This window comes from Mustela nivalis, assembly GCF_964662115.1.
Source record: "Mustela nivalis genome assembly, contig: HAP1_SCAFFOLD_738, whole genome shotgun sequence".
Classification (NCBI taxonomy): Eukaryota; Metazoa; Chordata; class Mammalia; order Carnivora; family Mustelidae; genus Mustela; species Mustela nivalis.
In genome coordinates this window covers 349407-363043 of record NW_028135925.1, presented here as the reverse complement: position 1 = coordinate 363043, position 13637 = coordinate 349407, and the positions used below count along the sequence as shown (strand labels likewise).

Below are 13637 nucleotides of genomic sequence, written 5' to 3'. Positions count from 1 at the left end.
GTTTTAAAGATATTTATTTACTTGTTTATTTATTTATTTAAGAGAGAAATCACCAGTAGGGGGAAGGTCAGAGGGAGAGGGAGAAGCAGACTCCTCACTCAGCAGGGAGCCCAACATGGGGCTGGTAAGAAATTAACCACAAGGGGTGCCTGGGTGGCTCAGTGGGCTAAGCCTCTGCCTTCAGCTCAGGTCATGATTCCAGGGTCATGGGACTGAGTCCCACATTGGGCTCTCTGCTTAGCAGTGAGCCTGCCTCCCCCCCTCTCTCTGCCTGCCTCTCTGCCTACTTGTGATCTCTGTCTGTCAAATAAATAAAGACCTTTAAAAAATAAAAAAAAAAAAAGAAATTAACCACAAATGTGGAGGTTTAAAAGAATATTTGTTTATTTTCTCACTCTTGCTGTGCATCCACAGTTTGGACATGATGCAGCTCCCTCCTCTGCTCAGGGACTTCCTGGGCTGCACACGAGGTGTGGCCAGCCTGCTTTCTCCACTGGAGACTACACTGGGGAATAATGGGCTTCCACGCTCACCCAAGAGCTGGTTCTAATTCATCCCGCAGCTGTATGACTAAGGATCCGTCAGTTTGCTGGTTGTGGGATGGAGGCCACCTGCAGATGCCAGATGTCACACGTGGCTTCTTTGCCATGCAAGCTTCCATATCTGTTCACTTCATCAAGCCGACAAGAGGAAGCTCTTCTCCAGTCTACTTAGATGGAGTCTCATATAATAAAATGCAATCAGAAAGTGACGTCCCATCACCTTTGCCTTAAACATGATCTAACCAAGGGCATGGCACTGTACCCTTTGCCAGTTCTGTTGGTCAGAAGCAAGTCTCAGGGCACTCCCATACTCGGGGGAGAGGATTACCCCAACACTTGGACACTAGAAGGTGAAAATCACTGGAGGGGTCACTTTAGGGGTTTGTGTGCCACGTTATTAGTTTGAGAATCCACTTACTTAGAGAAAGGAAAATGTATTTACTTTTCCAAACATTCGTCCATCAGTCTAATAGGGTCTTGGTAAATTTCCTTGGGCGCGCCCTGTCCGAGGTAAAAGTCCACATGATTGTAGTGTGGGATCAACTTGTAGTAAATAAGCCTGGTAATCTTAGGGAATAAATTCTCAACATCTTTGAGATCAGCCACACAGTCATGTCCTCCACTCCACACAGCCGTTGGTACCTCCATCTTTGTGACGTCATATAAGGAAGGTGTAAGCTAGTTACAAGTAAAGAGATAGATAGAGAAAAAAGAAGTTTTTACAGAAAACCACCTAATGAAGTAGCATTAACTATTAATTGGTTTTTTAAAAGATTATATTTATTTAACAGAGGGAGAAAGATCACAGTAAGCAGAGCAGCAGGCAGAGAGAGAAGGCCTGAGCCACCCAGGCACCCTAACTATTAATTGTTAAGCAAGTTCTTCAAGTGCTCCAAGCATGCAGTTAGAATACACTTAGTGATCTATAAACATTAAAATGTTCAAAGTACTTAAAAACACTTTTGTGTAATAAGTTCAATTGTGAGCAAATGAACAACAATGATCAAAAAACCCACAACTGGGGTGCCTGGGTGGCTCAGTTGGTAAAGCTTCTGCCTTTGGCTCAGTTCATGATCTCAGGGTCCTGGGATTGAGCCCTGCGTCAGTATCTCTGCTCAGCAGGGAGCCTGCTTCCTCCTCTCTCTCTCTGCCTGCCTCTCTGCCTACTTATGATCTGTCTGTCAAATAAATTAAGAAAAAAACCCACAACCATTTTATTCCTGATTTGCACTTGGAGGAAAACAGGAAAGAATTCTAGGGGAAGGGGACCCTTATTTCTATGGGGGCCACCTTTCTAGTAACACTTGCATGGGGACTATGTCCTTTTCCAACAAAATAGATGTGTTTATGTACTGGATACATGTAAATACTTCTTCTCATACACAGAAATCTGGACAAGGAGTTACTGACACTTGAGCAGGCTCTTGGGGGAGCACTGAGACCAACAAAAGAAAACATCTGAAATACAAAGTTAAGAAGGAGACAGCCAGTTCCAGAGGAGAGTGGCTGTGGTATTACTCTCTTGATTACTCTCTTGCCCCTTTTCTCTGGACATACAGTGTTTCTCACGTGGATCTGACAGATTCCATCATCCAGTTTATCAGTGGTCCAAGATGACCAGGCCTGTCCTATCCATCCTTCATCCTTCTGGCCTCCATGACTGGATGAGAGACAGGTACTTGGCTCAAAACCAAGCCAGAGCTCTCTCTGGACCTTTCGGCTAGAGTAACTGAGAAAAATACTGACTTTTTCTTTGGGTTTGTGGTTGGAAGAATGCTATGAGCTAAGTACCACCAGGCACCATTTCACTACTATTTTTAAAAATAGCTTAAGAAGGGAAAGGGCATACACAAGCAGAAGTGGGAGAGAGAGAGAGAGAGAGAGGGACTGAGGGAGCAGGAGAGCCTGGAGGACAGTGTTTAAGTTTCTACCTATTGTGAATTTCCCACCACACTTCTTAACTCAGTAAAGCATACTGCTTTTGTATTTTTTAAACTTAAAATAGAGTTGTCTTGGGGCACCTGGGTGGCTCAGTGGGCTAAAGCCTCTGTCTTCAGCTCATGATCCCAGGGTCCTGGGATTGAGCCCCGCATCGGGCTCTCTGCTCCTCAGAAGCCTGCTTCCTCCTCTCTCTCTCTGCCTGTCTCTCTGCCTACTTGTGATCTCTGTCTGTCAAATAATTAAATAAAATCTTAAAAAAATAGAGTTGTCTTCTGTTTAAGCCTCCAACTCTTGGTTTTGGCTCAGGTGGTCAACTTGAGGTCTTGAGATCAAGGCCTTGCACGAGGCTCCATGCTGGGAGCAGAGCCTGCTTGAGATTCTCTCCCTCTGTCTCCACCCCTCCCACTCATGCTCTCGCTCTTTCTCTGAAAATAAATAAATACATCTTTAAAAAAGAAAATTCACCATAATTAATTTTGGCAGCAACATTAGGAAGAAAATGTCATACAGAAAAAGGTGTTTTCTTTTTTAAAAAATTTTTTTCTTTTCTTTTTTTTTTCTTTGTTCTTTTTTTTTCTTTCTTCCTTTTTGAACCTTTTTTTAAACCCTTTCTCCCCACTCATGATTTTGGATCTCTTCTAATTTGGTTAAAGCATATTTTCCTGGGGTTGTTGCCACCCTTTTAGTATTTTACTTGCCCCTTCATTTACTCTTATCTGGCCAAAATGACAAGACGTAAAAATTCAACACAAAAAAAAGAACAAGAGGCAGTACCGAAGGCTAGGGACCTAATCAATACAGACATCGGTAATATGTCAGATCTAGAGTTCAGAATGACAATTCTCAAGGTTCTAGCCGGGCTCGAAAAAGGCATGGAAGATATTAGAGAAACCCTCTCGAGAGATATAAAAGCCCTTTCTGGAGAAATAAAAGAACTAAAATCTAACCAAGTTGAAATCAAAAAAGCTATTAATGAGGTGCAATCAAAAATGGAGGCTCTAACTGCTAGGATAAATGAGGCAGAAGAAAGAATTAGTGATATAGAAGACCAAATGACAGAGAATAAAGAAGCTGAGCAAAAGAGGGACAAAAAGCTACTGGACCACGAGGGGAGAATTCGAGAGATAAGTGACACCATAAGATGAAACAACATTAGAATAATTGGGATTCCAGAAGAAGAAGAAAGAGAGAGGGGAGCAGAAGGTATACTGGAGAGAATTATTGGGGAGAATTTCCCCAATATGGCAGAGGGAATGAGCATCAAAATTCAGGAGGTTCAGAGAATGCCCCTCAAAATCAATAAGAATAGGCCCACACCCTGTCACCTAATAGTAAAATTTACAAGTCTCAGTGACAAAGAGAAAATCGTGAAAGCAGCCCGGGAAAAGAAGTCTATAACATACAATGGTAAAAATATTAGATTGGCAGCTGACTTATCCACAGAGACCTGGCAGGCCAGAAAGAGCTGGCATGATATTTTTAGAGCACTAAACGAGAAAAACATGCAGCCCAGAATACTATATCCAGCTAGGCTATCATTGAAAATAGAAGGAGAGATTAAAAGCTTCCAGGACAAACAACAACTGAAAGAATTTGCAAATACCAAACCAGCTCTACAGGAAATATTGAAAGGGGTCCTCTAAGCAAAGAGAGAGCCTACAAGTGGTAGATCAGAAAGGAACAGAGACCATATACAGTAACAGTCACCTTACAGGCAATACAATGGCACTAAATTCATATCTCTCAATAGTTACCCTGAATGTGAATGGGCTAAATGCCCCTGTCAAAAGACACAGGGTATCAGAATGGATAAAAAAACAAAACCCATCTATATGTTGCCTCCAAGAAACTCATTTTAAGCCCGAAGACACCTCCAGATTTAAAGTGAGGGGGTGGAAAAGAATTTACCATGCTAATGGACATCAGAAGAAAGCAGGAGTGGCAATCCTTATATCAGATCAATTAGATTTTAAGCCAAAGACTATAATAAGAGATGAGGAAGGACACTATATCATACTCAAAGGGTCTGTCCAACAAGAAGATTTAACAATTTTAAATATCTATGCCCCCAACGTGGGAGCAGCCAACTATATAAACCAATTAATAACAAAATCAAAGAAACACATCAACAATAATACAATAATAGTAGGGGACTTTAACACTCCCCTCACTGAAATGGACAGGTCATCCAAGCAAAAGATCAGCAAGGAAATAAAGGCCTTAAACGACACACTGGACCAGATGGACATCACAGATATATTCAGAACATTTCATCCCAAAGCAACAGAATACACATTCTTCTCTAGTGCACATGGAACATTCTCCAGAATAGATCACATCCTCGGTCCTAAATCAGGACTCAACCGGTATCAAAAGATTGGGATCATTCCCTGCATATTTTCAGACCACAATGCTCTAAAGCTAGAACTCAACCACAAAAGGAAGTTTGGAAAGAACCCAAACACATGGAGACTAAACAGTATCCTTCTAAAGAATGAATGGGTCAACCAGGAAATTAAAGAAGAATTGAAAAAAATCATGGAAACAAATGATAATGAAAATACAACGGTTCAAAATCTGTGGGACACAACAAAGGCAGTGCTGAGAGGAAAATATATAGCGGTACAAGCCTTTCTCAAGAAACAAGAAAGGTCTCAGGTACACAACCTAACCCTACACCTAAAGGAGCTGGAGAAAGAACAAGAAAGAAACCCTAAGCCCAGCAGGAGAAGAGAAATCATAAAGATCAGAGCAGAAATCAATGAAATAGAAACCAAAAAAACAATAGAACAAATCAACGAAAGTAGGAGCTGGTTCTTTGAAAGAATTAATAAAATTGATAAACCCCTGGCCCGACTTATCAAAAAGAAAAGAGAAAGGACCCAAAAAAAGAAAATCATGAATGAAAGAGGAGAGATCACAACTAACACCAAAGAAATACAAACTATTATAAGAACATACTATGAGCAACTCTACGCCAATAAATTTGACAATCTGGAAGAAATGGATGCATTCCTAGAAACATAATAACTACCACAACTGAACCAGGAAGAAATAGAAAGCCTGAACAGACCCATAACCAGTAAGGAGATTGAAACAGTCATTAAAAATCTCCAAACAAACAAAAGCCCAGGGCCAGACGGCTTCCCGGGGGAATTCTACCAAACATTTAAAGAAGAACTAATTCCTATTCTCCTGAAACTGTTCCAAAAAATAGAAATGGAAGGAAAACTTCCAAACTCATTTTATGAGGCCAGCATCACCTTGATCCCAAAACCAGACAAGGATCCCACCAAAAAAGAGAGCTATAGACCGATATCCTTGATGAACACAGATGCGAAAATACTCAACAAAATACTAGCCAATAGGATTCAACAGTACATTAAAAAGATTATTCACCACGACCAAGTGGGATTTATTCCAGGGCTGCAAGGTTGGTTCAACATCCGCAAATCAGTCAATGTGATACAACACATCAATAAAAGAAAGAACAAGAACCATATGATACTTTCAATAGATGCTGAAAAAGCATTTGACAAAGTACAGCATCCCTTCCTGATCAAAACTCGTCAAAGTGTAGGGATAGAGGGCACATACCTCAATATCATCAAAGCCATCTATGAAAAACCCACCGCAAATATCATTCTCAATGGAGAAAAACTGAAAGCTTTTCCGCTAAGGTCAGAAACACGGCAGGGATGTCCATTATCACCACTGCTATTCAACATAGTACTAGAGGTCCTAGCCTCAGCAATCAGACAACAAAAGGAAATTAAATGCATCCAAATCGGCAAAGAAGAAGTCAAATTATCACTCTTCGCAGATGATATGATACTATATGTGGAAAACCCAAAAGACTCCACTCCAAAACTGCTAGAACTTATACAGAAATTCAGTAAAGTGTCAGGATATAAAATCAATGCACAGAAATCAGTTGCATTTCTCTACACCAACAGCAAGACAGAAGAAAGAGATATTAAGGAGTCAATCCCATTTACAATTGCATCCAAAACCATAAGATACCTAGGAATAAACCTAAACAAAGAGACACAGAATCTATACTCAGAAAACTATAAAGTACTCATGAAAGAAATTGAGGAAGACACAAAGAAATGGAAAAATGTTCCATGCTCCTGGATTGGAAGAATAAATATTGTGAAAATGTCTATGCTACCTAAAGCAATCTACACATTTAATGCAATTCCTATCAAAGTACCATCCATCTTTTTCAAAGAAATGGAACAAATAATGCTAAAATTTATATGGAACCAGAAAAGACCTCGAATAGCCAAAGGGATATTGAAAAAGAAAGCCAACATTGGTGGCATCACAATTCCGGACTTCAAGCTCTATTACAAAGCTGTCATCATCAAGACAGCATGGTACTGGCACAAAAACAGACACATAGATCAATGGAACAGAATAGAGAGCCCAGAAATAGACCCTCAAATCTATGGTCAACTAATCTTCGACAAAGCAGGAAAGAATGACCAATGGAAAAAAGACAGCCTCTTCAATAAATGGTGCTGGGAAAATTGGACAGCCACATGCAGAAAAATGAAATTGGACCATTTCCTTACACCACACACAAAAATAGACTCAAAATGGATGAAGGACCTCAATGTGCGAAAGGAATCCATCAAAATCCTTGAGGAGAACACAGGCAGCAACCTCTTCGACCTCTGCCGCAGCAACATCTTCCTAGGAACAACGCAAAAGGCAAGGGAAGCAAGGGAAAAAATGAACTATTGGGATTTCATCAAGATCAAAAGCTTTTGCACAGCAAAGGAAACAGTTAACAAAATCAAAAGACAACTGACAGAATGGGAGAAGATATTTGCAAACGACATATCAGATAAAGGACTAGTGTCCAGAATCTATAAAGAACTTAGCAAACTCAACACCCAAAGAACAAATAATCCAATCAAGAAATGGGCAGAGGACATGAACAGACTTTTCTGTAAAGAAGACATCCAGATGGCCAACAGACACATGAAAAAGTGCTCCATATCACTCGGCATCAGGGAAATACAAATCAAAACCACAATGAGATATCACCTCACACCAGTCAGAATGGCTAAAATCAACAAGTCAGGAAATGACAGATGCTGGCGAGGATGCGGAGAAAGGGGAACCCTCCTACATTGATGGTGGGAATGCAAGCTGGTGCAGCCACTCTGGAAAACAGCATGGTGGTTCCTCAGAATGTTGAAAATAGAACTGCCCTATGACCCAGCAATTGCACTATTGGGTATTTACCCTAAAGATACAAATGTAGTGATCCAAAGGGGCACATGCACCCGAATGTTTATAGCAGCAATGTCCACAATAGCCAAACTATGGAAAGAACCTAGATGTCCATCAACAGATGAATGGATCAAGAAGATGTGGTATATATACACAATGGAATACTATGCAGCCATCAAAAGAAATGAAATCTTGCCATTTGCGACAACATGGATGGAACTAGAGCGAATCATGCTTAGCGAAATAAGTCAAGCAGAGAAAGACAACTATCATATGATCTCCCTGATATGAGGAAGTGGTGATGCAACATGGAGGCTTAAGTGGGTAGGAGAAGAATCAATGAAACAAGATGGGATTGGGAGGGAGACAAACCATAAGTGACTCTTAATCTCACAAAACAAACTGAGGGTTGCTGGGGGGAGGGGGTTTGGGAGAAGAGGGTGGGATTATGGACATTGGGGAGGGTATGTGCTTTGGTGAGTGCTGTGAAGTGTATAAACCTGGTGATTCACAGACCTGTACCCCTGGGGATAAAAATATATGGTTATAAAAAATAAAAATTAAAAAAAAAAAAAGAAAACGAAAAAAAAAAAAAAAAAAAAAAAAAAAGAAAAAGGTACACATCCTTAGGAACTTGTAACCTTGTCCGGGAGAGGTTTCCTAGATGAGAAATGCACATGGGGGGCTGTCCCTAATTCGGCGAATGTGCCCCAGAATTCCCTGAGCAGGGCGGTATTCAGGCAGAGAGCATGGCTTTAGTCATTACAGAAGTCACTGGCAGTCCATGTGTTGGTTTCTGGATCTTCGCATCGCTAAATATCTTACTGTTTCCACGTACGGCTTACTGTGGCCTTGGGCTTAGAAGCAAGTGGTCAGTGAGAAGGTGTAGCTGCAACAGGGACTGAGAAAGGTCGGCAAGCAAGTGAGTGCAGGTCGGCTGCCAGCAGAAGGGCTCAGGGGAACTGACGCAGTGCCCAAAGGCAAACAACAGCAGAGGCAAGAAGAGACATGCTTCCCCTGACTCTGTGCGTTTCTCAGTGGGATCATACAGTGCACAACGACCCGGATGCAAGGAGGCGAGAGCACAACCCAGAGGGAGTAGCGTGTGCTAGCAAGTATATGGCAACAGACTGGGTCTCCGCAATGATTTAGGACCTTTGAAGGACGAAAGGGACCCCAGAAGATGGCAAAGCAAACCTGAATGTGAAAATCAGGATGCAAATTAGACGTGCTGGCTTTGGGCCAAGAAATTCTTTTTTACTCTCGTGGTAATAAAGTATTGGTGATTACATTGATAATCATGCCTGCCTAATTTAGGGCTATTACTTATACTTGTGGCAAAAGCTATTGTTTTGTACACTTGATTTCATCTACCCTCAGTTTGGGATTTTCCATTATTCATTCCTTCCAAGGTCCCAAGCAAAAGATTGTAAATGAACTTGAACTACCCCCTCTCCCCACCCAGTATTCTGAGGATCTGTGAGCACACTGGTAGAGTTAAGCCTTGTGACTCAGTTCTCAATCAAATTGATATCTGAGGCCATAGATAAATTTATCAACCAAGACACTTTGCTTTGAGCAACTCTCTACTCCTGCAAGGACGAGGAGTCAATCAGTTACAAGAGTAAACGGCACTTGGGACATAGTAGATGAGTCTGTGGGTGGCCAGCAGTTTAGGAGAAAACTATAGACGTTCAGGAGGAAAACTGGATTTTTCACACCAGCCAAAATTATGCAATTTCAATATTGCAGTTTGAGTAGCACTGAAAATTTGCTTTTTAAAAAATTTCCAATTTTTTTCGTATTCCTGATTTGAGGAACTCATATGTTTTTGATGACTACTTGTTGAATTTGAGCTCAGTCTATTAGCATGAGGCCAAAATCATATACAGATTTCCTTATAAATGCTGGAAAAATAACAACAAATAGAACATAGCCTAGTGCCATTTAATATAGAACTTTGGCCCCAAATGTTTTCAGAGATTGTGTTAGGAAATATCTTGACTCACTGTATCTCTGACAGATAACAGCATTTCTCCCTTAGAGTGATAGTTCTGTCTGGTATATCTTTAGTGATCCATATACTGTTGTTGTTGTTGTTTTGTGAGTCATACATGGCATCCCAAAGAACTGTCCCAAAGTGCTGAGAGTTTCTATTTTTTGAGAAGGAAGAAGTGCAGTGGAAGAAGAATGGATACAAAATCCAGGAACCCTGGGTCATAGTCAGGTCCATTACTAGCTAAATAATTTTGGCAATTTACATAACCTCTCTGAGCCTCTGCATAATGAGGACAATCATATTTACCTTGCACAGTCCTCATGAGGATCACAGTCATGATGTGAAACCTGGCAGGAAACCGAGAAGTAGCATCTGACTGATATACAACATCTGGGGTAGTGTTGGTGTTTAACGAGTGAATACTACTTTATTAGTTTGCAAGCAGGTGCCCCTGATGATTAGTGCCATCTCTGTACCTGGTGGAAGTGCCTCAGGTTCTGATCAGCATTTCCCCAATCAAAAGCTTGGAACAGACCAGAATTAGCAGCCTATAATAAAATAAAAATAAAAATGCATTACCGTGATATAAGAAGACAGCACACATTGAAAGACAATAAACAGAAAATATACAAAGACGATGACATCACATCCCACTGTTTTGGCACAAGAGCTAAAACCGAGTAAAGAGGAATAAACCTGATCATATGATAAATGTTGATATACTAATTCACAGAACTGACTGTTTTTCAATCCCTTCCCCCATACTTCTCGAATGAAAACCCTCAGGCAGCAATGTCCTTAAGTGTTCTAATGCCTATGAAATGTTTACAAGGATGCTGGGTGGGATGATTCTTGAATATCTTAGCTTCAGGAATTTTAATATATATATTTTTAAAAGGCACCAGCTGGACATATCCTACATTGAAAAGTGACTGTTTTCATGTACAAACAGCTTTGTATGTTATCCTAGGCAGGTGGTCTAGGATATTAGGACCATATTCCTTATTCTTAAACACTTTTGTCACCAAGGCAAGGAATGTTCATTCACTCGGAGTCTCCTCAGTGCTTTCTGTTTGAGGTACAGTGTTGCTGTCCCCCATCTGCAGAGCCCGGCAGCCTGTGTCTCCCATGTCATCTGTTCCTGTGGCCACAGCCTCCAGGTCTGAGACACCACATGTGCCCATATTTGCATTTTAATGTTTAGACTTTGGCTATTAGAATAGAAATATTCATAAGCCTCTACACCTAAGGGTTCTTTGTTCTGTGGTTTGCCAGGAAGCAGGTAACATTCACATTTGTCTCAAGGGCTTCATGAAATGATTCTCAGGCTAATCCAAGGTTTTTTTTTTTTTTCCTTAACTTGACTCTCTGATTTTTTTTTCCCACTCTCGTTGATTTAATCCTGATTTTTAGTTTTTTAGTTTAAAATTAGTCCCATCATGATGTCTAAGGACAGATGCAGTAGTCTGCTGCTGTTGGAATTTTGCAGGGTTTTGACAATGGGAGGCACTATTGTGGGCTACTTAGGTCATCTTCCCCAATGCTCATCTGTGTAATGGAAATGACAACATCCTCCTCATGGGCTGTGGAGATTTTTTTTTTCTTTTTAGTTGTGAAGTTTAAATAGGGTAACACAACGATAAAATAAATAGGATAATGCATATGAAGTGGGTGACACCTAATTACCACCATCAGTATCAGCCTCATCACCCCTGCCTTGACTGTCTGAGTAACTTAGAGCCATGTGATTTATCTCATCCCCTCCCCACATTGTCCTGACTTATGCCTGTCCTGAAGAGGATTTTCTGTCACAGGAGAAGAGACCTTCTGAAGAGCAGTCAGCTGGGAGATGTGTAAGGGACTGGCTAGGACATCTGTAGAATGGGTGTTCCAACACCTCCATGGAAAAACCGTTATTAAGAATTCAGTGAGACTGAATGAAATCACATGTATGGGTCGCAGGAACACATAGTAAGTGCTCAGTAAATGTGAAATTGAGGTCACGTCACCTGGAAGGACATGCCCATCACAGGCTCCAACCGTCTCCTCACCAGGAGGAGGCCTTTTTCCTGCAGGAACTTGAAGGCTTAGCTCCTGGGGGGTAGAACTCTTCAGAGGAGTTCAGAAATCCTCAACTAGTATTTCAGGCTATCTAGAGCAGTGCTCCTCAACCTCAAACCACTGAACAAATTTATTTGGGTGGAGGTTAAAGATTCTTAGACATCTCAGATATATTAAAACTCTGGGAAGACCTTTCTCTACTCCTCCCTTTCCCCCTTCATACACACACATGTTCATACATACGTGGCTCAGAAATCTCTACCAATTGAATTTGACTTGTCTCTGCACTTGCTGAATATTGAATAATAGGATAAGTAGAACACTTAAAAAATTTGAAACTGAGGGTAAAACCAGAAACCATTAATCTAGTTTAGTCCCTCTCTAACATTTAATTTGCTCAGAATGAAGCATGATTTCCATGCTCTGAAATGGCCCACATGCCAATAGGAAGCTGAGCAGATCTTTCTGAAACAGCCCGTATCATGCTGAATAAAGTTCTGTTAGAACTGACAATTTTCCAAAAGAGGAAATACAAGCCTTCCCAGAAAAGGCAGTTTGTAGGGATCCGACAATCACAGTTCAGTCAGAATCTGTGAGAACTAGGCCTGTACACCAGACACTATTGAGGACATGAACAGAAGAGAGAACAGGAAGTCACTGCACAACCCCACAGTGGGCTCTGTGAGACCACTTCTCAGGGGTCTATGAGACCTACGTGGACCTCATCTCAGGAATAGAAAGCTTTTACCTGGGCCCAGTGCAGCATATTCTGAACAGTCGTGCCCGCGGAGCTCTGTGCCAAGTAAACATCCAAGCAACTCTGCAAAGGAGAGATTTTTTCCTCATCTAGAGGCTACTCATGTGACCACACCACAAATAAACCTGAATATTCTCTCTGTCAGGAATAAACATGTACCATACCCTCTTGAAGAACTTTCTCCTCCCTTGGCTCTAGTCTGCCCTGTGCAGCCTTCCGAAAGTCCAGAGGCCATCCTGCAGCGTCGAAGGCACTAACACATGTTCTCTCCAGCCTCACCTCAGACAGGTCCAACAGTCCAGGGGATCAAGGGGTAAAAGCCACAGTGACCTCCTCACCCTGAGTTGAGTCCCAAAAGACATTCCCAGACCGCTGTTTATCATGAGGCATTGACAAATGATCTGAATATTTGCTTTCTGATTTTAACAACGTGGTCAATATTTTATAGGGCTCTCTGAAAGTTTGTGTGACATAACCCACCATATGTGGGACATAACCGAACCAGTGTTGTAGCTTCAATTAACATTTAGATTTTTTTCTGGATTAAAAATTTTTTTTTCGTATTCTCCATTGCATATTTTTTTGCATATATGAAAGAGTTACATATTTCCACCAAAGTAAGCCTACTAGAAGCATCATGGAGCTTTAAAAAAAACACAACCCCTCATGAACTACCCAAACCTATTGAATCAATATTAAAACTTACTTCTAGGAGTGAGTTCTGGACTTGTGAAGTTTTCGAAGTTCCACAAACTCTTACTTATGAGTCCCTGCTTATCCACTAAAACATTCTTGTAGAAACTGTAATATTCCACAGATGGTCCCCAACAGTGAAAAAAAAATGGGCCAATCTGACTGTAAAAGTGTACAACGAAGGCCCTCCATGGGAGTTATTCTGTGAAGTCTTTCTTTAGCAAGTTCTTATGCCATGCCTTGAAGGTACTTTTGAAATGATCTCAATTGGGTGTGCATAAAGGTCCTCTTACTCAGCTCTGCCTACATGATATGCCTCCATCGAAGTGATAAACAAGCATAGTTCCCTTTAGTAAACTGAGAATAATGTAGGGTGGGGTGGATGTAGAAAGCCAGT

General features: G+C 41.1%; 1 protein-coding gene across 1 annotated transcript in view; it reads right to left on the bottom strand.

Annotated features, from left to right (window-relative positions):
- Positions 1-984: 984 nt before the first annotated feature.
- Positions 985-13637, bottom strand: part of LOC309857456 (lipase member K-like) — a gene marked incomplete at both ends in the record, with an annotated part of 30711 nt that continues 18058 nt past the window's right edge. Inside the window, 3 exon segments of the mRNA XM_082750155.1 lie at positions 985-1220; positions 10206-10277; positions 12539-12610. Of these exon segments, the coding sequence (XP_082606281.1) occupies positions 985-1220; positions 10206-10277; positions 12539-12610 (380 nt within the window).